General features: G+C 39.0%; 1 protein-coding gene across 2 annotated transcripts in view; it reads right to left on the bottom strand.

Moving 5' to 3' along the window:
• Positions 1–24,500, bottom strand: part of NADK2 (NAD kinase 2, mitochondrial) — a 46,194-nt gene extending 21,694 nt beyond the window's left edge. Inside the window, exons 1-6 of one of the 2 annotated variants that reach the window (XM_057708172.1) lie at positions 24,059–24,500; positions 9,784–9,872; positions 8,789–8,877; positions 7,822–7,903; positions 2,990–3,073; positions 1,260–1,396 (exon numbers count right to left, since the gene is read on the bottom strand). In XM_057708172.1, coding sequence (XP_057564155.1) covers positions 1,260–1,396; positions 2,990–3,073; positions 7,822–7,903; positions 8,789–8,877; positions 9,784–9,872; positions 24,059–24,358 — 781 coding nt within the window. In that variant the 5' untranslated portion in view covers positions 24,359–24,500. The remainder of the gene's footprint in view (positions 1–1,259; positions 1,397–2,989; positions 3,074–7,821; positions 7,904–8,788; positions 8,878–9,783; positions 9,873–24,058) is intronic. The other variant, XM_057708173.1, reaches the window with a different exon arrangement.
• Positions 24,501–26,104: the final 1,604 nt, after the last annotated feature.

The raw sequence follows: 26,104 nt of genomic DNA, 5'->3' as shown, positions 1-26,104 counted from the left end.
TCATATGCTTATGAATTATTTCAAAGATTTCTAGATTTTTTAAAATAATTACTTAACTTCTAAAATCACATGATTTTTCCACCCAGGGGAAGAGGAAACATCTTTAAAACATGGCATTAACTCACACTTTAAGAACATGCTGGGGGCGGGGGACAAAGAGGAAGCAGGGACAAAGTGAGAGAGTAGCACAGACATATATATACTGTCAACTGTAAAATAGATAGCTAGTAGGAAGTTGCTGTATAACAAAGGGAGATCAACTCGATGATGGGTGATGCCTTAGAGGGCCAGGACGGGGAGAGTGGGGGGGAGTCGCGGGAGGGAAGGGATATGGGGATATGTGTATAAATACAGCTAATTCACTTTGGTGTACCTCATAAGCTGGTACAAGAGTGTAAAGCAATTATAATCCAATAAAGAGCTTAAAAAAAAAAACATGCTAACTTATAAAGCTATAAATCACCATGAAAAATTCTGAAAAAAAATAAACATAAACATCAGATACATGACAAGACAGATACAAAGAAAGCAGATATGTAAAGATATTTTTTGCCAATAAGTTTAGCCAAGAAATGAAATGAAGGAGGAAAAATATCCTTTTATACAATCCACAGATATTTAGGATATCTCTTAGGATCTTCCTGCATCACAAAAGTCTTATAGTTACTGGAAAAAGTGGAAAAATATTGCTAGGTTATAATCCACAAATTAGCTCAAAACTGAGAATTCACCTTAACCAAAAAAGGTACATATGACCTTATGCTAATATTCTTTTAGTATCTTACACAAATATTTGAAATACAAATCTTAAAGCTGGGACGCAAAAATTTCCTAACAAAAAGATTCTAAACAATAACTAGAACCATGGTAAATATATTTAAATGTAAATATATAAATTTATAATTATTATGAAATCTTCCACAGATTAGTTCATTTTCTTTCTACCACTTTCTTTTTTCCTTTTTGACATTTCAAAGATTAAGGCCAAGAATCTTTCCTTAAATATCAACTATCCTCTTGGACATTTTATAGTCCTTCCCTAATCAATGAGTTTTCAATCCCACCCTAGACAAAATTTCTTATGGAAATATGCTATATTCCTTATTTCAGAATCTAATCATAATAAATTTTACAACTCAAGTAGTTCATTGCACTTCCTTCAGTGTTGTCAGTGGCACTGAAATTCCCAAATAAGTTAATTATAAACAATTACTTCTAGAAATTAGAGATCAAAGGAATTATATTCCCAATCCACCTACTTTCATCACGAACTCTCTCAATGTTGAAGGCTCTACTATGCTGATTCAAACTTAGCTGCTGTTCGTGAAGATCCACAGGAACAGGGTTGATGCCAGTCCCTTCAAGGTATAACCTGATTCGCTGCCTCCACAACCATCTTAGAAGAGTGAAGGAAAAGCAAATTATATTAAAATAGGATAAATTTAAAGAGTAGACATTATAACTTCTCCAAATTAAAAAATTCATATCAAAAAACTAGTTATTCCATGAACTAATTATACCAGGAACACCTAAAACTCACAGGTTCCTGCTCAAAAACGGATTTAGATGTTTATTTCTCTTTTCAAATATAACCAAAATACCTAATGTATTTGTATAAAACCTCCCAAATAAGTTGAATTAAAGTCAAATTCTTTATCAAGTATCCATTAAATCCCATATACTGAGCTAACAGTTGTGTTTTGCTCATAAAAAAGTATAACATACATAAAAAAGGAAAGCATTCTGAAATTAAAACACTTATGTTAAGGTGGTCAGATTAGATAAAAATCTCTCCCCTAAAATTCTGTAATAATGTTTTTCTGTTCTTTACAATAAGAGATCAATAACAAATATTATAACACTTAAGATGACACCTAAAACTTAAATGACTTTTTGGTAAAAGTAAAGAAAACAAGAATCAGATTTGATTTCTTTCTTTTTTTTTTTTTTTTGCTTATGCCTATTTCTTTTTTTTTTAAGAACTTTTATTGAGATACAGTTAACATACAATAAACTGCATATATTTAGAGTGTACAATTTGGTTCTGTTTTTCTTATTAGTAAGGTATATATGGCAATCCCAATCTCCCAATTCAGGTTTGATTTCAAAATCAAAAACTAACATATCAAAAAGCCAAAGGGACAGATTCTACTAGGTAAGTATACAAAATATATACTCCTACTTGGAGTATATTAGTTATTTGCAGAGGTGCTAAACTTTTGAAATGACTAGAAACTGGATTCGTTACTAAAAAGTAATTCCAAAAGTCAAGAAGATTTAATACAATTTCACAAATACCTAGAGAAAAAGTTTTCTCAAACTATAAAATCTAGGCTAAGTTAGGGGGAAAAAAGTAGTCTAACTTGGCTCTCTCTAATTAATCAGCCAACCTCAACTCAGCTCCTCCTTCCACCCTTCTCTTTTTAGGGCAGTCTGACCACTGAACAAATTAGGTGAAAGAAATATGAAAAAAAAACATCTCTACTGCTTAAGAAATACTTAACATGGAAGACAGAGATACCAGGAATCTCAGCATGGTCACAGTAAATCCAACCCTCAATCATTTTGAATGGGAGAAGATCAGGATAAAATCTCAGAGAATCTGAACATTTAATTTTCGCCAACAGTTTTCATCATCTTTCTACCAAACTGTTAAAAACATGTAACAAGGTGAAAGTAGAGATATGGCCTCTATCTCACTGAAGGAGAAAAACCTCTACTTGCAATTACATTACAGGCCAAGTGGCATTTGGCAGGGTTTCTCCATACAGTTCCAGTAGGGCTGGAAGAAGGCAAGTTAGATGTGTTTGTGACTCAGCTAATCTATTATTTTTTATGGCTACTGTTACAACTATGGACTAATTCAAATTTTATCTAATTTGTTCTGTTCAACAGCATTTTTAATGGCACACATTAATAAGATAATTATATAACAATAAGACTATTATCTTAATAAGATAATTATAGAACAACAGTAAGAAATTCCTACCTGAACTCACCACGATAGAACTTCTGTAAGGCTTCTGGGAAGGAATGCGTATATCGAACAGGAAGACATAAATGACCCTCAGACCTTTATTTTAAAAGGAATTTGGGTGGAGTAAAGGGAAGAAGAAAAAAAAGTACTTAATTCAAAAGGTATCACAACTACAAAAATCAGATATGAAATTTTAAAAATTTCTACTTCTATAATTCAATTTGCCACAAACTGTCTATGCTTTCAACAAGAACAACAACAACAACAAAAAGACCAAATAGAAATAGTGGTTTACATCCAGGTTTAATGCCATAATACAACTTAAGTTTCCACATTACAGTAAAACTAAAAATAACAGCAAATTTGCCACTGATTGATTTCCCTGCAAAATTATCTAATGGTATAATGGTGTTTGCATCTTATCTTTAAATTATTTAACTACTAACTTTGGGCAAGTCACTTTAGCATCCGCTTTCTCATCTCTAAAAGGGCCATAAAACCACCAATCTAAAAGGTTAATCTGAGGAATCAAACTATTTATGTGAAAGGTTTTTGAACCATAAACCCCTTTTAAATGTCATTTAAGATATTCTCTTACCAAAAGAGAACTCACAGTTTAATCTAATGTAATCCTTCCTTTATTCAAAAACTATACAAGGATGAGCTCCTTCAAGGAGCTAACAGCTTTATGTGGAAGATAGAAATTTTTTTTTTAAATTGCAAATTACAAAGTGTTAAGACTACCTATAGGTTTATATAGGAAGATGAGAGGATATGGCACCTAACACGAGGAAAGATGTCCAGAAAGTTCAATCATCCTCAGTTATATATATGATGCTTCAATCTTGAAGGAAAGGTTGAGAGTAGGCCTGGCAAAACAAACCCTTAATAATAACTGTAAATTAACATAAATGTGAAGAGCAGAGAAAAAGGCTTTTACAAAGTTGTGACTAATCAATTTATCTGAGAGGATCAACAATGAGGTTAAGAAACTTAGGCAGAGACTAAATTTTAAAAATTTTTATACTTACTGCAATACTTCTATACAGTGCTAAGATTATAAAAGTTATCAACAGTCATTTGACAGAATACCTACTGAGGTCAACTGCAGGTCTAAAACACTCTAGAGAGAAGAATCTGGACTTGACCTGGAGGATTCATTTTCAGTGTGGCTCACTCACTGGTGCTAGCTGTTGGGAAGAGACCTCAAGTCTCTCTCCATGTGAGCCTCCCCACAGGGCGAATCTGGTATCCTCACATTGTGGTAGCTGACTTCCTCCAGAATGAGCAATCCAAGAGACCAGTACAGACGCTGCAATACCATTTATGACCTGGGCTTGGAATTCACACACTGCTGGTGAATAGAATATGGTGAATACCATATTCTACTGGTCCCACAGGCCAGCCCTGATTGAATACAGACGTGGGAAGGGAACCACATAAAGCTGTAAATACTAGGAGGCTATCCTGGAGGTCGGCTATTACATGCCCTCTACCCCATTTTGATTAGTAAGCATTCAAATGTCATAATTATTTACAGGGGTCAGTAGAGTGAGTACAGAATACAAAAGAGAAAACCGAAATTGTATATTTAATTTAGATGAGTCCACGAGTGAGCCATCTTAGAAGTAGAGCCTCCAGCCAAAGTCAAACCTTCAGATGCTGCAGCCCCAGCTGACATCTGACTATAATCTCATGAGAGATCCACCCGGCCAAGCTCTTCCTGGATTCCGGACACAAAGAAACCATGAGAGAGAATAAATGATTATTACTGTTTTAAGCCTCTAAGTTGATAACTACTGCAGAGAAGAAGAAACTTAAGTTGAACATTAACTTCTTATTTAAAGATTGTGAGGCACCTCAGCTCTTAAGAAAAAGAATTCAAGCAACCTGAATTATGCAACAAGCCAGAGGCTTTATACATTTCTGCCTGGAGGCAAAAAGAAAAACCAAAGGACTTCCAGAACACATTATTTTAGGTAGACATTAGAGAAGAAACACATGTTGCTTACCAGTTTCAAAATCCCCACAGGCTACTGAGTATTAAGCCAGCTTTTAAAGGAAAATATATTTCAACAAACTGTATAAAATAGGGTCACTAAAAGAATCTCTTACTTTAATGATATAAAAATATGTCATTACAAAGTTCTAAACTAAATGTTCATCAACACTAAAGGCAATTAAAATGCTAGTGATAAAGAAATTAAGTTCTTTACTCAAGGAACTTAGAGTCTAATGGAAGAGACAAACAAGCAGAAAATAAATGAAGAGTTGAGTGTTCTCTGTACAAGGAATCATAGTCAGAGCCCAGGATAGGCACCAGTCTTGAATGAAAAAGAACTACACAACTGAGTAAGTGGCATAAGGGCACTCTAGGCAAAAGCACAAACAAAGGCATGAAAAGAACATGGACCTCTGGAGAACTCTTTCACTTACTGTTTCAAACCCTGCTATCTTTATATCAACAAAGCTCCTCACCAGAGCAAAAACTCCACATATGTGAGCCTCCAGCCATGGCCTTAGCATGCTCATACATTACAATGCACTTAGAACAGCCTTCAGGTTAGGGGAGGGGGCACTGAATGAAGATGGTCAAAAGGTATAAACTTCCATCTATAAGATTAAGTACCAGGGATGTAATGTATCACATGATGGCTATAGTTAACACCGCTGTACGGTATATCTGAAAGTTATTAAAGGAGTAGATCCTAAGAGTTCTCATCATAAGGAAAAAACTCTCCCCTCTTTCTTTTTTAGCTATGAGTTGACAGATGTTAACTAAACTTACGGTGGTAATCATTTCACAACACATATAAGTCATTATGCTGTACACCTTAAACTTACACAGTGCTGTATGTCAATTATATCTCAATAAAACTGGGGGAAAATACAATTAAAAAAAACCCAAAGAACAGACTTTATTAAGGATCCTAGAATGTTCCTAGAGAGACATCAGTCTTTTTTTTAAGCTGAAGAATGTACAGCGCCTGTGGGTAAATGAGGATAGATGAAACTAGAAAAGCAGATAGGCAACAGATGGTGAAAGATCATATACATTATGCTCAGGAATTTACAATGTAGCCTAAAGGTCATAAGGAAACCCTGAAAGACTTTAAGGAGTGGATACAATCAAATTTGTACTTTATAAAGAATATTAAGGCAAAGTATAAAGAATGGGTTGGAAAGAGCAAGACTGGAAGTTACTACAGTAATTTAAACCACAAACTATAAAGGCCTGAGCTATGTTTAGTGACAGTGAGGAGGGCAAGAGAGGGACTCAAAGGTAGGATTCCTAAAACTTAGAACTAAATCTCTAGACCAATATGATGAAGGGAGTAAGGGAAGCAGGTGAAGGATAGGTCATCACAGCTTCAGCACCCACTGTGATTCCATTCATCAGTAATGGGGGGCTGGGGAAGAAGACAAGTGCATTTGTAGATGCTGCATTTTTAACATCACTGCAGGCATTAAAGTGGAGGCCAGTATGGCTAAAATAGCATGAAGAAAGGGAATATAACAGGACATAAGGACACAGAATAGTCAGGGGCCAGATAATGTGGAGTCTTGAATATCACAGTGAGGGTGACCAACTGTCCCAGTTTGCCTGAGACTGACAATTTTCCCAGGATGTAGGATTTTTGGTGCTAAAAGTGAAAAAGTCCCAAGCAAACCAGCCTAAGAATGAGTTCGTCATCCCAGTCACAGTAAAAATTAGATTTTATTCTGTGTTAGATGGGAAGCCACAGTTAGATTTTGAGCAGAAAAGTCACATAATCTTATCAAACTTTATAAAACAATCACTGTGGCTGCAGTGGGGAGAAGAGACTATAAACAAGGTAAGAGTATAAGCAAGATCAGTGTCGGATATAAAGATTTTGGAGTCACCAGGATCTAAGTTAATGACAAATGTTAATCAGTTATTCTGGAGATAGTACAGAGAGGAATAGAAAAGACTCATCTACAACTGAGCAGAAAGATAACGGTAAAAATATTTTAAAAATTTGTCAGGAAAGTGAATGAAGTAAGAGAGAATTAAGAAAAAAAAATAGAGGGGATCAACACACGGAAAGTCAAAGGGCAGATTTACTAGAATTGAGGAAACAGAACTGCTATTAAGGTTGGAGGCTATGGTCAGAGTGATGGGAACTTCTAGATGACCACAAAGTCCAGGTATGATCATGGCTGTGAGTGGCTGGGACAGAATGAGGATAAATGTCAGTGAAGCTAAGGAAAGGGAAAAAAAAGTGATAATAGGGTTTGGTCTATTTACTAAGTCAACGAAGTCACCCAGGAAGTCACTGGAGGCACAATCAGGAATGTGGATGAGAGCATAAGGAAGGGGAAATGACGGAACAGCATTCACTCACCCAACTGCAGCAACACCAAAGGCACCAGCACTCCTCTGGGTCAAGGGCTCAGGTCTATCCTGCCACAGATGCTACTCCCAAACTGCTTGGGAAGTCAAATGTGAGGACGCGTCCATCCCATATCATAATTTTCTACCACCAGTGTCTGCTAAATGCATATATATTTCTCATGCTTAAGTTAAAAAAGAAAGTCATGTCCTTGAAAATAACTATAAAGAAGAGAAATCTACTGAAGGTAGAGATCAATTCTACATGCCTAAATTTCATCACTAAAATGATTTTGGAACATGGTTCTAACATTCACGATAGCCACGAACGGTGATGTTTCCACTTACACAGCATGCACCATAGTAAACACCCTGTAGCAACAGGATAAAGAGCTTCCAAATTTTAAGATCTATCATAAATAGGTACTATGCAAAGCAAAGCATAAATGTTTGTATGTACTATAAGCAAAAAAAAAAAGTTTTTCCTTACCGTTCTGGGTCAGTGTTTACTCCAATGACTGGTTTAAGCCTGTCCAAGACTTTACTTGCTGCCAAAAGCATTGTGCCATCGCCTAAAGGACGTAAGACATAACGAGACCCCTTACAAAACTAGTTTTTAACAACATTTTAAACACTAGTTTTTTCAACAATCACACACCCACCTCATCCTGTTGGCTGCCACAGTCTACTCCACTTCCTTTCTACCTACTATCCCTTTGTATTACCTCTCCCACTCTACCAGAATTTCTCAACAGTGGCAAGGTTGACACTTCAGGCAAGATCATTCTTTGGGGGGTGGGGAGGGATGCTGTGCTGAGCCTTGGAGAATGGTGGCAGTATCCCTGCCTCTACCCATGAAATGCCAGTAGTAGCCCCCAGCTGGGACCCACTGCTCTCATCCTATCACTTCTGTTAACCAATCCTCTTTCCCTCTCTCATAGCATTGGTCTAAATTCATAAATTATTTTAATGAGAATACATCCAACAAAAATGTCCAACTTTGGATCTTTCTCTCAAAAAAAGTAAAGATTTATAAAGAATAGTGACTAACATAATAATAAAGCTCAGGAAAAAAATAAGTGTAAGTATACTGGGACCAAAGACAGATGGAATTTATCTAATCTCATTAAACTCTTAAACTCAACTTTTTTTTAAAGACTGGCATTAACTAAATCAAAATACAGTTATAAATAATCCTTTGAATCACAGTTAAAGTTAAATGCACACCTTAAATATACACATATAAATACATGCACAGAAGCTCACAGCAACATTATTCACTAAAAAAGTAAAATGTTGTATAATGCACATCTTTTAAAACCTGATTCTAAAAATCCAAAAATTTGTCTTATGGTAGGACTCTGAAAGTTTCATTACAGCTAGAAGACGTATTTGGAAATATGGTTATTAAAGAGCATTTCCATATTCCAACACCTGTACCTCTGCAAAACTATTACCTCCAGCAGCTACGACAGCATCTGCCCATCGAACAGTTTCTTCGTCATAGTCTCTCCTCCTTACAAGACGAACCTCAATTCCCTCTTTCCTAAGATAAAAAAAGTAAAGGGTACATAACATTTCCACTAACAGAAAGCAGTATGTTTTTTGAGAGGCAGATTATTACAACAGAGATTTAAAACAAATAAGCAAGTTTGTTTTACAAACAAATTTATGTTTAGCTTTGTAAGGTCAGCTTCATTTTCATTTAACCACAGCGACAAATTACCTATTAACTATAGGAAGCATATGAAAAAACTGACCATCCCTAATCTCCCTGTGCTTTAAAAACACCTTTTAAAGCCCTTGACAAATAGCAATACTGATTAATCAGAATTCATTTCATTTTCTCTACTCTTTCTGAAGCTAAACTTCATTAATACAAAATGGCCGAGGAGCCTAACACCTTGAGAGACAATTTTTTAAATTATGAAAGTGAATAGCTATTATTTTAAATTCAACAAATATTGAGTGCCAGACACTGAAACAGTGACTAAAATACTTTCTAATTTGCGTGTCCTCACAGATTCTCTTGCATACACATAAATTTATTGGCTGACTCATTCAGCCCTTAATTAACTGAAGTTTCTGTACTTATTATTTTTAGACATTCAAAGACTATTATAATGAACACCTATATAATCCACTATTCTCTTCAGGAAATTAAAAATTACACTATAGTTGAAGCCTGCTGTGTACAAAATTAACTCTTTGTAGAAAAGACACTTCTTGGGCAGACCAAATAATAGCTGAAAATGTGTGAAATTTTCAGAGTACAATAAAAACTTCCTTCAAAACACTACACTATCAGGCCCATTCGCCACAATATAATTTTCTTAAAATGATTCTATAATGGCCATCTTTACTAAAAATATAAGTATTAGCTGCTAGTAAAAATAAAAATTGAAAGTCCTGAATAGAGAAGCCCACTCAAGACCTGATCCCACAGACTTACCGTAAACTATCAAGAATGTGCTCTACATTTTTGGTGTGAATGTGATGTCGTTCAAGCAGTCCGCTGTAACTAGAACCTTTCAATGCAAGCTACATAAAAATAAAACAAATTTTGCCTTATTACATAATATATATTACATATTATATTTCTTTAAAAAGCCCTATATAAAATAGAATGGGTTTTTTTTTTGAAGTCACATTTTAAACTCCCCAGAACATCTGGCTTTGAGGGTCAGCGGGGCTTTGTTTCAGAAGAGCCAGGGGCTAAGGGAAATACAGACACCAATCCTAAAGGGCACACACAGAATTCCGCGCGCTCCAGGACCCAGAGGAGCAGCAGCAAGTCGAAAAAAGGCTGGGTCAGACCCATCTGCTGATCCTGGAAAGGCTCCTGAAGAGGCAAGAGGCAACTAGAGCTCACCCTGGGGACAAAGACACTGGTGAGGGTCATTTTGCGAAGCTTGTTCTACCACGAGGACACTGGTGCCAGCAAACCCCACTTTGGAATCCTCCCTCTAGCTTATTACTGCCAGGATGTGAACCCACAGGCCTGCCTTAAGACCTCCTGAGCCCACAGATACCCCAGGACCCAGTCCTGTCCATCAGGGAGCCCTAGACCTAGCCCACACACCAGTATGTTCACACTAGCCCTGGGACCCCCAAGGGCCCTGCAGCTGGAGATCCCAGGACCTGGCTCTGCCCACCAGTGGCCCCACAACAGTCTGGGGGCCAGCCTCACCCACCAGTGGGTAGGCACCTGCCCCAGGACCCCCTGGGCCATGGCCACCAGTGGGCTGAAACACCAACTCCAGGACCTCTGGGACCCTGCAGCCAGAGCCTCCAAGACAGCTTCCATCCACCAGTGGGGTGGCACTAACCCCAGGACTTAGCCTCACCCACCAGTGGGCAGGCACCAGCCTGGGGATCCTCTTGACCCCAGCCCTACCCACTAGTAGGCCTCTCAACCAGCTGCCCCAGGATCTGGCCCCACCTACCAGCTTTGAGACACCCCAGGCCCCACAGCCAGTCATGTCAAGAGCCAGCCCTGCCCACCAGCAGGCCAATACTAGACCTGAGACCCTGGATCCTGCAACCACCTACTCTAGAACCCAGCTCCACCCACGAGCGGGCCAGCACTAGCAGGAGGAGCCCCAGGGCCCCACAGCCAGCAGCCTCATGACTCAGCCCCACCCAACAGCAGCTGACAACCAACCAGACCTGGGGCCAGCCACACCTTCCAGACCACCCACAGTACTCAGCCCATCATAGGAGGGCCCATGCAGCCCACACAAGGGCACCCCTAGAGCACACTGGTCTGGTGACCAGAGAAGAGTGTGCTGCTGGCACGTGAAGAACATCTCCTACAAAAGCCTGCTTCTCTAAAGTTGGAAAACATAACCAACCTACCAGATACATAGAAATAAAAACAGCAAATTAGGGGCAATGAAGCAACAGAGAAATATGTTCCAAATAAATGAATAAGGTAAAACCCCAGAAGAACTAAGTGAAGTGGAGACAGGCAATCTACACCTGATAAAGAGTTCAACGTAATGATCACAAAGTTGTTCAAACAACTCTCCAGATTAAATGAAAAGAGTGAGAAGTTTGAAGTTTTTAACAAAGAGTTAGAAAATGTAAAGACGAACCAAATAGAGACAAAGAACACAGTAACTGAGATGAAGAATACACTAAAAGGAATCAACATTACATCAGATGATATAAAGGAATGGGTCAGCGAGATGAAAGATGTAGTAGTGGAAATCACTGAAGCTGAACAGAAAAAGGAAAAAAGAAAAAAAAAGAAATGAGGATAGTTTAGGAGACCTCTGGGACAACATCAAGCATACTAACATTCAAATTATAGGAGTCCTAGAAGGAAAAGAGAGAGAAAGGGGCAGAGAACATATTTGTAGACATAACAGCTGAAAACTTTCCTAACATGGGAAAAGACAGACACTTGACTCAGGAAGCAGAGTCCCAAACAGGGTTAACCCAAAGAGAACCACACCAAGACACACTATAATTAGAATGGCAAAAATTGAAGATAAGGAGAGAATTAAAAGCAGCAAAGGAAAAGCAACAAGTTATGAACAAGGAAACTCCCATAAGGCTATCAACTGACTTTTCAGCAGAAACTCTGTGGACCAGAAGGGAGTGGCACAATATATTTAAAGTGAAGAAAGGGAAAACCCACAACCAAAAATACTCTACCCAGCAAGGCTTTCATTCAGATTTGATGGAGAGATCAAAAGTTTTACAGACAAGCAAAAGCTAAAAGAGTTAGGCACCTCTAAAACAACTTTACAACAAATGTTAAAGGGACTTCTCAAAGTGGAGGGGGAAAAAAAGGTCACAACTAGAAATATGAAAATTACAAAAGGAAAAAGCTCATTGGTAAAACCAAATATACAATAAAGGTAGTAAATCAACCACATACAAAGCTAGTAAAAAGGTTAAAAGACAAAAATAGTAAAGTCATCTATATCCACTATAAATAGGTGAGAGATATGCAAAAGGATGTAAAACATGATGCCCCACAGTAAACATGAGAGGAAAGAACAAAAATGCATTTGAACTCAAGAGATCAGGAACTTAAAATAGTCACATATATAGAGATTGCAAGATATAAGTATTACAGTAAACACAAACCAAAAATCAATACTAGATTCACACACACACAAAAGAAAGGAATCCAAAGATAACACTAAAGACAGCCATCAAATCACAAAGGAAAACGAATGAAAAAGAACTACAAAACAACCCTAAGACAATTAACAAAACGGCAGTAAGTGCACACCTACCCATAATTACTTTAAATGTAAATGGACTGAACGCTCCAATCAAAAGACATGGAGTGGTTGACTGGATATACAACCAAGACCCATATATATGCTGCCTATCCATACACGATGGAATACTACTCAGCCTTGAAAAAAAAATGAAATCTTGCCATTTGTGACAGCATGGATGAACCTAGAGGGTATCATTATGCTAAGTCAATTAAGTCAGACAAAGAAAGACAAATACTATATGATTTTACTTACACGTGGAATCAGAAAACAAATGAACAAATATAACAAAACAGAAACAGTTAAAGATACAGAGCACAAACAGATGATTGCCAGAGGAGAGGGGGGTGGGGGAAGGAAAGAATAGCTGAGGGAGATTAAGAGGTACAAACTTCCAGTTGTAAAATAAATGAGCCACAGATATGAAATGATCATGTGGTGACCATTCTGAAATGTACAGAAATACCAATCACTATGTTCCGTAACAGGAACTAACACAGTGTTGTAGGTCAATTACACTTCAAAAACAAACTCACTCATAGAAAAAGAGATAAGATTTGTGGTTACCAGAAGCAGGGGATGGAGGGACGGGAGTTGGATGAAGGCAGTCAAAAGGTACGAACTTCCAGTTTTAAGATAAATAAGTATTAGAGATGTAATGTACAGCATGATAATTATAACTAACACTGCTGTATGTTATATATGAAACTTGTTAAGAGAGTAAATCCTAAGAGGTCTCATCACAAGAAAAAAAACTTCTCTATTTTTTTAATTTTATATCTAGGAGATGATAGATGGTCACTAAACTTGTGATAATCATTTCATGATGTATGTATGTCAAATCATTATGTTGTACACCTTAAACTTATACAGTGCTGTGTATCAATTACATCTCAATAAAACTGGAAGGAAAAAAAAAGGCATGTTTTCTTTCCTTCTCCAAATTCCCTTACACCTTGCCTCTTTATGATACAAAATTAGTTTTTCAAGTACCTGTCCAAAATACAATCTTCAATATATTCTTTTGTTTTAAATCATTATTTACTGAATTATAAAGTAAAACCAATTTTTAAATAGCATTTTTAATAATATGTACTTTTCTTTTTAAAAAGGTTATAAAACAACACAACATGGAAGATACATACATCAAAAATTAAAATGACATATAATCTTACTGCCTTGGGATAATCAGTGTTAATATTTTGATACCTACCTTCCCAATCTTGTTTATGAATAATTGGTTAAGACTTAAAATAGTGTTGTCCTCACTCTATAATCTACAGAGAAAAAAATGCTTTCCAGAAGAGGAGCTGAGAACACATTTGGCTATTTGAAAATTAATGCATCTACAAATAATAAATGCTGGAGAGGGTGTGGAGAAAAGGGAATCCTCCTACACTGTTGGTGGGAACATAAATTGGTGCAGCCACTATAGAGAAAGGTATGGAGGTTCCTCAAAAAACTAAAACTAGAGTTATCACATGAACCAGCAATTCCACTCCTGCACATATATCCAGAGAAAACTATAATTCAAAAGACAGATGCACCCCAAAGTTCATAGCACTATTTACAATAGCCAAGACATGGAAGCAACCTAAGTGTCCATCGACAGATGAATGGATAAGGAAGATGTGGTGTATATACACAATGGAAGATTACTCAGCTGTAAAAAAGAATGAAATAATGCCATTTGCAGCAACAAGGATGGACCTAGAGATTATCATACTAAGTGAAGTTAAGTCAGAGGAAGACAAATATATGATATCGCTTATATGTGGAATCTAAAAAAAAAAATGATACAAGTGAACTTATTTACAAAACAGAAGCAGACTCACAGACATAGATAACAAACTTATGGTTACTGAAGGGGAGGGGGGAGGGATAAATTAGGAGGCTGGAAGTAAAACACACACAATACTATATATAAAATAGATAACCAACAAGGACCTATGGTACAGCACAGGGAACTATACTCAACCTCTTATAATAACTTATAATGGAAAAGAATCTAAAAAGTTATATATGTATATATATACACACATATATGCGTATATAAATGTGTGTATATATATATCTGAATCACTTAGCTGTACATCTGCAACTCATACAACGTTGTAAATCAACTATACGTCAATAAAAATTTTAAAAAGGGAGAAAAAAAGGAACTGACTTCCACACACACACGAAAAAAATTAAAGGTGCTAACTCACATATACTAAATGAGATAGCCTGTACAACAGTTTAACGCCTAGACATAAACCTCATTATACCTGGACAGAGCAAACCAATGTTAAGAATTTTTCTTGTAAAGGAAAGCAGCAACAACAGTAATAATTAGATAATCATCCATTTATTTTGATCAACAAATCTATGTAAATCAGGGTTGAAAAACTATTCTAAGAGTAGAATTTCTAAATATGGATGAACAGAGCATTAATATTCAGATTATTACTTCCATTACCCAACCACAGATTAACTAAACCTGCACTAACCACCTCTCAGTGAATATGGATCACAACGATTTTCTCCTCTGCCGTCTCCCTGGGGGGTCTCTAGTTGCAACGCTTTCAAAGAGATCTGGTATGCTGATAACTCCTAATTGCAACCTAGAATCCTGGCCTATCTTTAGGGCTCCAAGTGAATGTACCCAACTGTGTCTCTGACCTCTTTCTCTGGATATCTAACAGGCATCTCAAACTAACGCGCTCAATATTAAGCCCCCAATTTTCTAGCAATATAGTTACCACGCTATATTTCTTTTTACAATAATCACCTCTCGTGAACCCATTTCAAGAGTAAACGCTTAATAGCTAGAAAATAAGCTCTAAAAAATTGAATTTATTCATTCAAATATCTGAGTGCCTACTACTGTGTTCATTTAAACATAAGCTGAGCTCAATCGAATGTATTAAATGCAGCACTGAAAACTGCAGACAGAACTAACTCAAAGATATAAAAGTCTACTAAAATAATTTCATCAAGTTTACTGCTTCTAACCTACTAAAATAAAACAAGGGTAATTGGCCTTCAGAGTTCAATTCCCTGTCCAGATTTTTATCTTATGCTCCCATTTTTGGTTTGGACAATATAGAACATGTACCCAGGAATAAAGAACATAAATCCTACATATCAGTACTATTAATTCTAATCTGATGGCTCAGAAGCTTTGGCGCTTACTTCCTGGCTCTCAGAAAACTCTAGAAAATTAAGATTACTCAGCAGTTGAGTTTTAGGAAACTTTGGTTTGACATGGTGAAGGGAGGTCTAAATTTGTGTGGGAAAAAATGTCAAGAACTAATAGAAAACTAAGTTTTCCATGATTTTAGAAGTTTTGCTAGCAACACTAAAGTTCCAAACCTAAAGACAAAGTTCATTTAGTATTAAAATACTTAATATTGGAGCAGAAATGTCATTTCATAAATTCTTATTCCCACTCAGATTTCTTCTTTTGAACTAATTAACTCCTGCTCAATACATTTATTTAGAGAAAAAAGTTCTTTTCATAAACAATCTACCTGGTTGGGCTAGTAAGCTGCATTAACATGGACTACTTAACTAGGCAGCTAAGAGAAGGCATTTAAAAAAAATCACTAATAAAAAGCATCAATTAGAAAGTCTTAAATCACTATTCTGCTGGCTCATATTTTCTTAAAGTTTTGCTTTTAATATTCAAAGGCTAGTAAGAATTTCTAGCTACCTCCTCAGAAAATAACAACACTTCAAAGATTTAAAAACATACATCAATCAGACAAAAACAAGAACATATGAATTCTCTATAAAATCTTACAATTAAGAGATTAGGGAAATTACTGAAATTTAGAATACATTCTCAGTTCTGCAATGCTATACCTTTGGTATTAGTAACAAAGTTCTTAATATTTTCTTCCTTTTTTTCCTCCAAAAACTTGCTAGTCTTATCAGCATTAAAAAAAATTTTTTTGTACGATTATTCACTAGGATAGTTGGAAAAAGCAGTATGAATCTAAAAGCTCTACAGGCAGACACACTCAATATAAGCAACAGAATTTCTCCTATAATATCTCCAAAAGCCAACAGCACTTCTCTCCATGCAGCTCTGAGGTTAAAACACAACACAGCATGAAAGGAAGAAAAGAGGATTCTGAAGGGACAGAAATTTACTACACTTTAAGGTCAGATGTGATAATTATGAAGTATCACAGACATTTTTACTTGACCAAACTGAATCTATTACAAATACAATATTTTTAAACTTGCTCATCTAGTCAGACGAGCGTTACTATTTTGTACTCCAGTAAGGGAAGGAAATGTCTTTTTAAATTTAACACATAAGAAATGCACAAACTTGTGAGACAATGACAGTCTGGTATGTAAACTCACTAGGCATAATTTAAGCACTCTTAAAATACACTTAACTAAATGGTACACCAAGCACCTTTCAAAACTGCCATAAAAGTATTAGTGGTACCTACTTGACGGCCGGAAAGTAAACTACTTACCTAGCATGATCAGGCCAGGTGCAGAGAAGCCTAAATATTTCTTCAGCTACATTTGGTATTTATCTGAGATCATTTCTATTCCATTTATTTTCTCAGACTCTCACCTCTACTTTCCCCATTGTTTTACTCCTACTTCTCCATTCCCTTAATTCTGTTTACCTGCTCCCTTATATGTTGGGATTGCTCAAAGTTCCATCTTTGGCTTTCTTATCTGTTCCCACTTCATTTTCATTAACCCCCCACTCTAGGGACTTGATCTACCAAGTACACACCAGCACCTATGAAATTAAACTGTTAGCTCAGGCCTGCTTCTTGAGCTACAGGCTCAAATTTTCAAATGCCTACCTTTATATCCACCCACAGGTAGATCAAGTACCTCTCCCCAAAACCATCTAAATCTGATCACATATTTCTCCTTCTAAATTACTTTTGTGAATCCCATATAATAGTTAACAATACTCCCATTTACCTAGTCAACAAAGTAAACCCCAGGCGTCACCTTTAATTCTCCCTTCACACTCAATCTCCACAGCCAGCCAGCAGTAAAGCCCAGTAATTATACCTGCAAACTGTTTCTCCAGTCTGACCTCTACATTCATGCTGCCACTGCCTGAGCTCTGGACAACATCAACTCTTATCTGGTCTCATGCAATAGCTTGCCTCTGAAATTTCTAAATGAGGTTCTTCCTTAAAAAGTATTTCCTATTCCCCTCACCATCTAACCACTCCCACCAGAAACCTGCTTGCATACTAGTCCCAGAATGGTGACGTCTCAGAAAAACTGACCCATCCCTCCACTCCTGTGGGGAAAAGTAGGGCTGAGCAAGGGTTGTGTTCTGCTGCTAAAAGACTGAAAACCACCAGGAGAAAAAACCATGGCATTTAACAACTTTATAAGGCCCACTTACCTGTTTAGCCTCAATAATACTTCCTCTTGAGCCATAATTTTCAAATTGCCCTTAGAATGGATGCCGCATCAATCTGGTGATCACAACCAGCCATGTGACTACATGTAACAAGGGCAAACTGCCTCATGTTATTTTGTTTCAAACATGAGTATGTCATGATGTAAGATTTTTTATGACGGTGAATTAGTCACTAATGTTTGAGTTCTTTTTCCTGGCAAAAAGATGACCTTTCCCACTGTCTTACTAGTACTGTTCTCTCCCCTTCACATATAAATTCTTCCTCTATATTAAAGTACCTTAAAATTAAAAGATACAATTTCACCCTCATCACATTGGCAAAAATGTTAAAGTCTACCAAGCATGATGCGAACACTGGGAATCAGGGAATTATTCAATGCTTGTGGAAAAATCATTTGTATTTTTAATTGCAGCATTTTTTTTAAATAGTGGAAAAACTGGAAACAATCTAATTATCCAAACAATGGAATATTATACAAGACTTAAAATGAATTAACATATATCAACATAGATAAATTTCAAAACCAACAGTGAATAAAAGTGAATTTCTTTTAAAAAAAAGGTGAATTTCTTAAAATAGAGACATTCTAAAGAAAATATTATTGATGTAACTTTTTAAAGACACACAAAACAATATTAGAATAAAGTTAACTTATACTTTACTAGCTGAGAAGATATTAACGTGCATCAACAAACACTTTTCTTAACTCAGAGCTTAAGTCATAGAATTAAAAATATAGAAAAAGTGATCACAGTAAAAAAAATTACGTTATTTACAGGCTACAGGCTCCCCCAGGTAAGCCTGACACACAGTGTAGGTTGAAAATCAGGGCTCTAAAGCATATTGGTCAATGATTCTGTTAATGATGGAATTTCAGCTACTGTGATATTCAATCCTTTTACATCTTTATGAGTCTATTTAACTGCAAATATTTATGGGAGTATACCTTAACTCTGTTTTCCAAGTTGTATTCCACAGAATTAAAAATATTTTCTGCCCCCACCCCTCACCCCAAATTTCATGGTCAAGTATAAAAATCACCTTTTGTTTAGGCTCATGTTTATCAAACATATTTAACCACGAAACCTCTTTCAGGGCACTCACACTGGTAACCTCAACTTAAGTTTTTAGCAACTAATCTTTTTGGAAGCCTGACAGCTGGAAATAAGGCCCTAGACCGGCAGCCTCAGAGTGAAAAGAACTAAAAAGTTTTTTTTTTTAATTCAGAAACATTTCACCACCTTTATTTAGTGGGGATGGAAAGGCAGAGAGGATGATGAGTAAGATACAGTCCTTGTCCTCAGCTCCAGCAAAGAAAATAATCACAGATCATATACTAAAACGGAAAGCTCAAAAATATGTATTATGAAAATACAGTGACGAATACCCAGCACAACCTTGGTGGCCAGAGAGAGGCCCAGCAAGGTTACCAAGGATGGCTTCCTGTGAGAGTAATGTGTAAGCTTCACCTCACAGCAAGAACAGGAACTGGCTAAAGGATGGAGAAGCACTGAAAGCAAAAGGGGCTACAAAGGTAAAGACACTGATGGAAGCAAATCAAACTACCCTGAAACACCATTTTTCACCTACCAGGGTGGCAAGGACCCCAAGATATGCTAAACTGTTTATGAAAAAACAAGCACCTTCATACATTGCTGGTTAAGGTATACACTGGTACAGCCTCCAAGGGAAGCAATTCGGCAATACCTATTAAAATTTCAAATTCACATACTTTCTGACTCAGCAATTCCACTTTTAAGTATTTATTTTAGAGTTTAACACAAATATTCATTACACAATGTATTTTAATAAATCAAAGCATCTGCACACAATAAGTACTATATACATACTATTAAAAAAAGAACAAGGTGTAGACTAGCTTAAATAATATGTTATCATTGAGTAAAAAGGGGTGGGATAAAGAAAAGGAATATCTCACTCTGCTGATTTGTATGTATAGATTATTGCTGGGCGGAAACACAAGAAATTGATTAACACTGGTTACTTCCAGGGACAAAAACTGAATGCCCCGTGACAAGAATAAGAGAAAGATTTTCATTATATACCTTTCTGTATCATTTACACTTTGAACCATTTTAATGTGGTCCATAAGTAAGTTAATTAAATAAGCACAATATCTACTGGAAATTACAGCAGCTTGAAGTCAATGGGAAATGCTGTTCTGGACAAGCAGCGATGAGAAATGAAGCTGAGGAGGTGGACAGGCATCAATGCATGAGAGGTCTTGTTTCAGCACACGGAGGACAACAAAGGCTCGCCTACAATAATGTTTCTCCAGGGGTCATCTGAGCACCACTCACAAACCTGGAGAGTTTGTTCAAAGTGCAAATCCGTGGACACAGCATCAGCAATCTCAAGGAGGTAAAGTTAAGAGGCACAGTCTGGGAGTTATCCACAATCTGAATCTTCACATTGAGGAGGAGGAGGAGAAGGTTCAGGTACCTGCATGCTAACAAATTCCCTGGGGGACTCTATAGGTTACAGGGAGCTTTTGAGGAGTTTTGAGCAGAGGAGTAAAGCGGCCACATGTTCACTTTGGATAGACCACTCTGGTTCCTGTGCCTGGAAGATTTGAAAGGAGTGAGGTTCTGTTAGAAGGCTCTCTGGCAGTACTCCAGATCATGTTCTTGAATTTGATAAATACTCATATTGCATGCACTACACTCATTGCACATGTGGCAAAAATATTATCTGCCCAAGAACTACAACCTAAGCTGCACCATTGTTTTCAGGAAACTGAATAAGGGAAACAAAATCCAAGGCACTGCATCTCCCAAATCTGCTAAGAAGGCAATAACTAGAAAGAATTTAAGCCAATAATAGAGGGACTACTAAATGAAATTATTCTATCCCATTACGAAACTAATTTTTTAAAAAAAACTAAAAATGGAAACCATTAAAAACGGTTGCTTCTGGGGTTGTAAGACTTGGAGTGGGGTCAGAGAAAGGTAGAAACTGCTCATTTTTTATTTGGTATATATTAAAATACTTTGAAATGAAACATTCTCTTTGGCCAATAAGGCATGTTTATGATGTCAAAACCCTTTCCAATCAACTTTGATTCACCTAAAGGTCTAATTTGTCTGTGCCATCAACCCTGTTAACATAAGCTCCACATCCACCAACAGCTACATCACTTATGATGCAAGTAAATTGTAATAACAGTTTAATTAGTCCTTGCAAAACCTTGAGCCAGTAGAGGTAAAATCACTGACTAGAAATCCTCTGTTCACAAGAAAAGTCACAGATCAGTTACGGGAAAGGGAAATGCAAGAATTAAAAATAAACCAATGTAAAACCAACATGAAAAAGCAATTGAAAGTCAAACCTGGACCCAGTCTGTACATGTTTTATCAACTAAGAAGTATTTCCTCTAACTAAGAAGTATTTTCTCTAACTGTTTAAGTTTCTACAAGGTTGGAGAACCATGAGGCTTCAGGGTATGAAATTATACTGGCCCTCCATCCCTCTTCTTCTATTCACACTGTAACAAGTTACCTAATAGAGATCTATTTTGCCACAAAACATTCACCACCACCACAACAAAAGAGAACCCTCTAACATGAAACTTCAGGTTACCAGGAAACCACAGACACTGCCAGCCATGGTGCCAGAAGACTCAAGTAAGCACTTGGCCACTTTCTTTTATACCCAATTCACATGATTCATATACCTTAGTATCTTTTACCCTAGCAAAATAGCAAACAATAGTAATCATCTTATCACTCCTATTACAGAATCCCATTTTAGAACAACTTAGTATTATTTGATCTGTTCCTGATCTCTGGTCTATCCACCAAATACTATTCCATTCTGAATACTGGCCTTAATATAAATGATAACACTCAAATCGTTAAGAAACAAATCCAATAAAATTTAATGGAAATGACTGCAACAACTATTTCAAAACTGTGTTCTACATTCCAGAAGTTTAACTTCAAACGTTTTCTTATTCCAAGCAGCATACTTAGCAATAGGCAAATATTTACCTATTACAGATTTCTCTTCAGATATTCAGAGTGGATGTACTAGGTAGTTCGATTTTTTTTTTCCAATTTTTTTTATTTATTTATTTATTTTTTGGGGGTACACCAGGTTCAATCATCTGTTTTTATACACATATCCCCGTATTCCCTCCCTTCCTTGACTCCCCCGGTAGTTCGATTTTTAAAGACTTGATTTGCCTTACATTTAAAAAGTTTTGATTAGTGGCAATCTAGTTCAGAGGTCCAAGAATTAATCTAATTCAGAGGCCACTCATATTCTTGAGGCCTTGTAAAAGTCATTCAGAGTTTTAAAACACCAGAAAAGGCTTTAGCGAGTATCTAGTCCAATCCTAGTATTTCACATACTGAAGTAGGTAAAAGCACTTTGAAATCTGACAGCACTACACAAAAAGTATCGTTGTCACCAAGGAGGCCCACGGAAGTTAAAAAGAAGCAGAGGAAGTTAACCACACAGAACCTGGGCCTGGTTCCAGGCTCCTGACCCCCAATCCCACTCTCTGAACATGCCAAGTATACTATTTTTAATTGTTGTGGGATGCTTCCATAAAATTGTATGAAGAACATATTTATGGGTATATGGCATTTGACAACTTCTAAAAAGTAGATCTGCAAAATTAGGAGTACAACCCAAATGGCACACTTCTTTGCCAAATCAAAAACACTTGCTTCTGACATTTTTACTCCATCTCACACTCAACTTCACTCCCTAACACAAACTCAACTACTCCAACCTCCTGCTCAAACTGCTGATTTACTTTTTAAATGATGCAAATGTTTCCTATAAATTTCTACCTTCAAACACTTAGGAAAAAGCAGAGAAATCTGCACCTAGCATTGCCATCGGATGAATACAGGGGCCCTCCTCAATTAACTCATTAAACCATCAAGAAGTTAAATACGGAAAATAGTAATCAAACTAAGATGATTTACAATTTCATTTTGATACCTCCACAAAACATTACCAAAAAATTGCTGAGGATTAGGAATCAGAAGTTCAGAACAGGCTGTCTACTCTTGTACAGAATTCTACAGGATTATGGTTATAGGCAATCAATTTCAAAGCCTTTTGGTGCAGTGTCAACAATCAGAGATTTCCTATGGAGATTTTTCTGGACATACTGTTCATGGCAGCAGCATCACCCTCCTTTACCGAAAATGGGTGAGAGCATGGGATCAGAAGTTTCAAAAACAAGAGCGAAGGCAGACATAATATTCAGCGTTTTTTTTCCTCCCTTAGGTGTATTTATATACTTTGCAAAGACATTAATAGCTACACCAAATATAGTCTGTTGTAGAGGCACTACTGCATCATAGACATAGGAGCTGTATTTCACAATTACCAGGTTTACCTGCCTTTTGTCTGGACCTTTCTACTGAATAACATACACTGAAAGTCAAGTTTTCTCCCCTGCTCTTCCCATTACCGGAGACACGTGAGCTTTTAAAACAAACTCCTGGAACCTTGTCTGAGAACCACGTTCTAGCAGGGAAAAGGCTCAAGCAGACCTGCTCTCCGGAGTGTCCTAGGCCTGGCAGTCCAGCCCAGTAGAAGGGGGTGTGTCCGCGGTACCCAAGCCTCTTTTCCGCCGCCCGCAGCTGCGCCCTGGGTCTCCCTTTCCCCCGGGGCGGCCTGGGGAGCGATTCCCAGAGCATCCAGGCGTCAGCCCCACCTAGCTTGGGGCTCTTGCCGCTTTTCCCCAAAGGGCGCGGGGGTGGCGAGGGCACAAACGAATCCCCAAACCTCTCCCACTGTGGGAGCCCCTCTTCCCCCATCCAAGGCTTCCTCGAGACGCCCCCACCTTGGGGGTCTTCGCACTAACAGTGACCCTGTCCCTCTCTCTCTACACACACGCCCGCGCGAGAGGGTTGGAGTGGAGGGCAGCGAGCAGGGCAGGCGAGGCATTTTGGACACCCCGGGAGGAAGGGTCGTCCCGCGAGGTCTCGCCCGAGGGGGCGCGGCCGTCCCCCCCGCCCCCCCCCCCAAAGTCACGGCCGAGCCAGTGAGGGAACCAGGGCCGGGCCGAGACACCAGGGCGGGGGCCGCCGGGACCCACCAGCTGCTTCAGGTCCTCCTCAGAGAGCTCCGCGTAACGGTACCGCTGCTGCTCGAACTCGTACCGGGTGGTTTTGGCCACCACCACCACCCGGGACGGGCGGAAGCCGCCGTCGGGGCGGCTGCCACAGCCCGCCAGCTCGCGCGGCTGCCCCTGCCCCAGGTGCCGCCGGCCGCCGCCGTCACCGCCGAGCCGCGGCCGCGCGGCGGGGCCTCCCGCGCCCGGCCCCCTCAGCGCCGCTGCCCGGCCGCCCGCCACGCGACGACAGCTGCCCAGCAGGAAGCCTCGGTAACAAGTCATCGTCGGCCCGGCGGCGGCGGCTGCAGGCCCGGGCTCCCGCCTCCGCTCCCCGCCGCCCCCGCCTCTGTGTTCCCGCCGGGCGGGCAGAGGTGAAGTGCACAGCCGTGCGTGGCCCCCGCCGCGGCGGGGGACGTGCCCAGGCGTTGACGGGGGCGGGGAAAGCCGAGAGACTGGGCGTCGGGAGAGCCCGCGGGAGGGGAAGGTGGGCGGGGAAAAGCTGGAGGCCTCCGGGGGGGGTGGGTTGAGTTTGTTTGGGTAGCCTTCTCCATCCACGCCTGCGCAGTGGCCACTTCCCCGCCCGGGGACCGACCTCCAGCTCCACCCCTCTCCCCCCGCGGTCTCCACCCTCCCCCCCGCCCAACTCTGCCAGCCAATTAGAACCCGCGGCGGTTGCGGAAGCCGAGGAGCTTCGGGGATTGGCTGCAGCTGCGGAAGGGCTGAGATTCTATTTGGTGTTGGAGCTGAACCCGGCTGGAATGGGTCTGAGGCTGCGCGGGGCTCGCGAGTGAGGTTTTAAGCGCCTGGCGGGAAAGCGCGTGCGGCCGCAGGTGTTTGCTCGGGGGTTAGTTCTTTTTCGTTATTGCACATAAGACTAGACTCTTATTATTGCACGGAAGCCTAGACCCTTTGTTCGTTCATCAGCCACCGAGTGTGGGATGGCTGATATGTCCAGCTCTGGGCCAGGGACTGAGGAGACGGACTCAGGACCCGATACACGACTTGCAGGGCCCGGTGCAAAATGAAAACACAGAGTGCCTTGTTCAGAAATTGCCAAGAATTTCAAGAGGGACAGAGCAGTAAGCCGAGCACTGGGCTCATCTGAGCATGGTACCCTGTGGGACTGCGCAGGTGGCAGTGCCTGCTAACCTCCAAAAAACTGTTGGGGGAGTGGGGAGCCGTTAGCCTTTGAGAAAGTTAGAGGATGATGGATAGACGAATCTGGCCAATTGGAAAATTTCTAGATGGGGAAGTATGGCTGAAAAAGTAGATAGGAAAAGAGTGAAGGGTAAGAATGTTAATTTGGACCGTATCCTTTAGGCAGTAGTTAGCCTTTTGAAGGCTTGTAACTGGAAAGAAATGAGTCCTGAGAGCAATGTTTGATGACTATTGATCTGGCTTTGGAATGTGGAACAATTTGGGAGGCAAGAGGAGGAAGGGAGACCTGCGCGCTACTGCAATAGTTACACTTGGATCCTAGCTAGAGTAAAGGTAATGGAAATGGAAGAAAATGCTCTTGTTACAAGAGGAGAATCAAATAGCAGTGCACCTCCTACTGTTTAGCCCTCCTGCTCTTTAGATCTATTTGCTTTGGCACCTTCTTTGCTTCTTTGTAGTCCCAGCACTATCAGTAACTAGCTTATGGGCTTTGGGCAGGTTGCTTCATCTTTCTGGGCATCAGATTCCTCATCTATAAAGTGAAGGAGTTGAACTAGAGTGATTCCAAGGTTTTGCCAAGCCCAAATTGATTCCAAGTCTGTGACTTACTTTTCACCTACTTTTCATGGGTTCACTGAATATCTGTTGAGTCCCTACTATGTGCCAAGTAGTATATTAGACTGGGAAATACACAGTGGAGTCGGATAGATGTTTGCTTTTAGTAGGTCACTGACCCCTTCTGGCCAGGAACTTTGCCTCACAGCAAAGCTAATAGTGACTTGTAGCGCACCCTTAAGCACTCCTCTTAACTTCAGTGGGATGTGAGTTACTTATTAATAACTTTGAACACCCTCAAGGTCCTTTCTAGTC

Source organism: Hippopotamus amphibius, chromosome 15 (genome assembly GCF_030028045.1).
Source record: "Hippopotamus amphibius kiboko isolate mHipAmp2 chromosome 15, mHipAmp2.hap2, whole genome shotgun sequence".
NCBI classification, from domain to species: domain Eukaryota; kingdom Metazoa; phylum Chordata; class Mammalia; order Artiodactyla; family Hippopotamidae; genus Hippopotamus; species Hippopotamus amphibius.
This window is presented reverse-complemented; position numbering and strand designations above follow the sequence as displayed.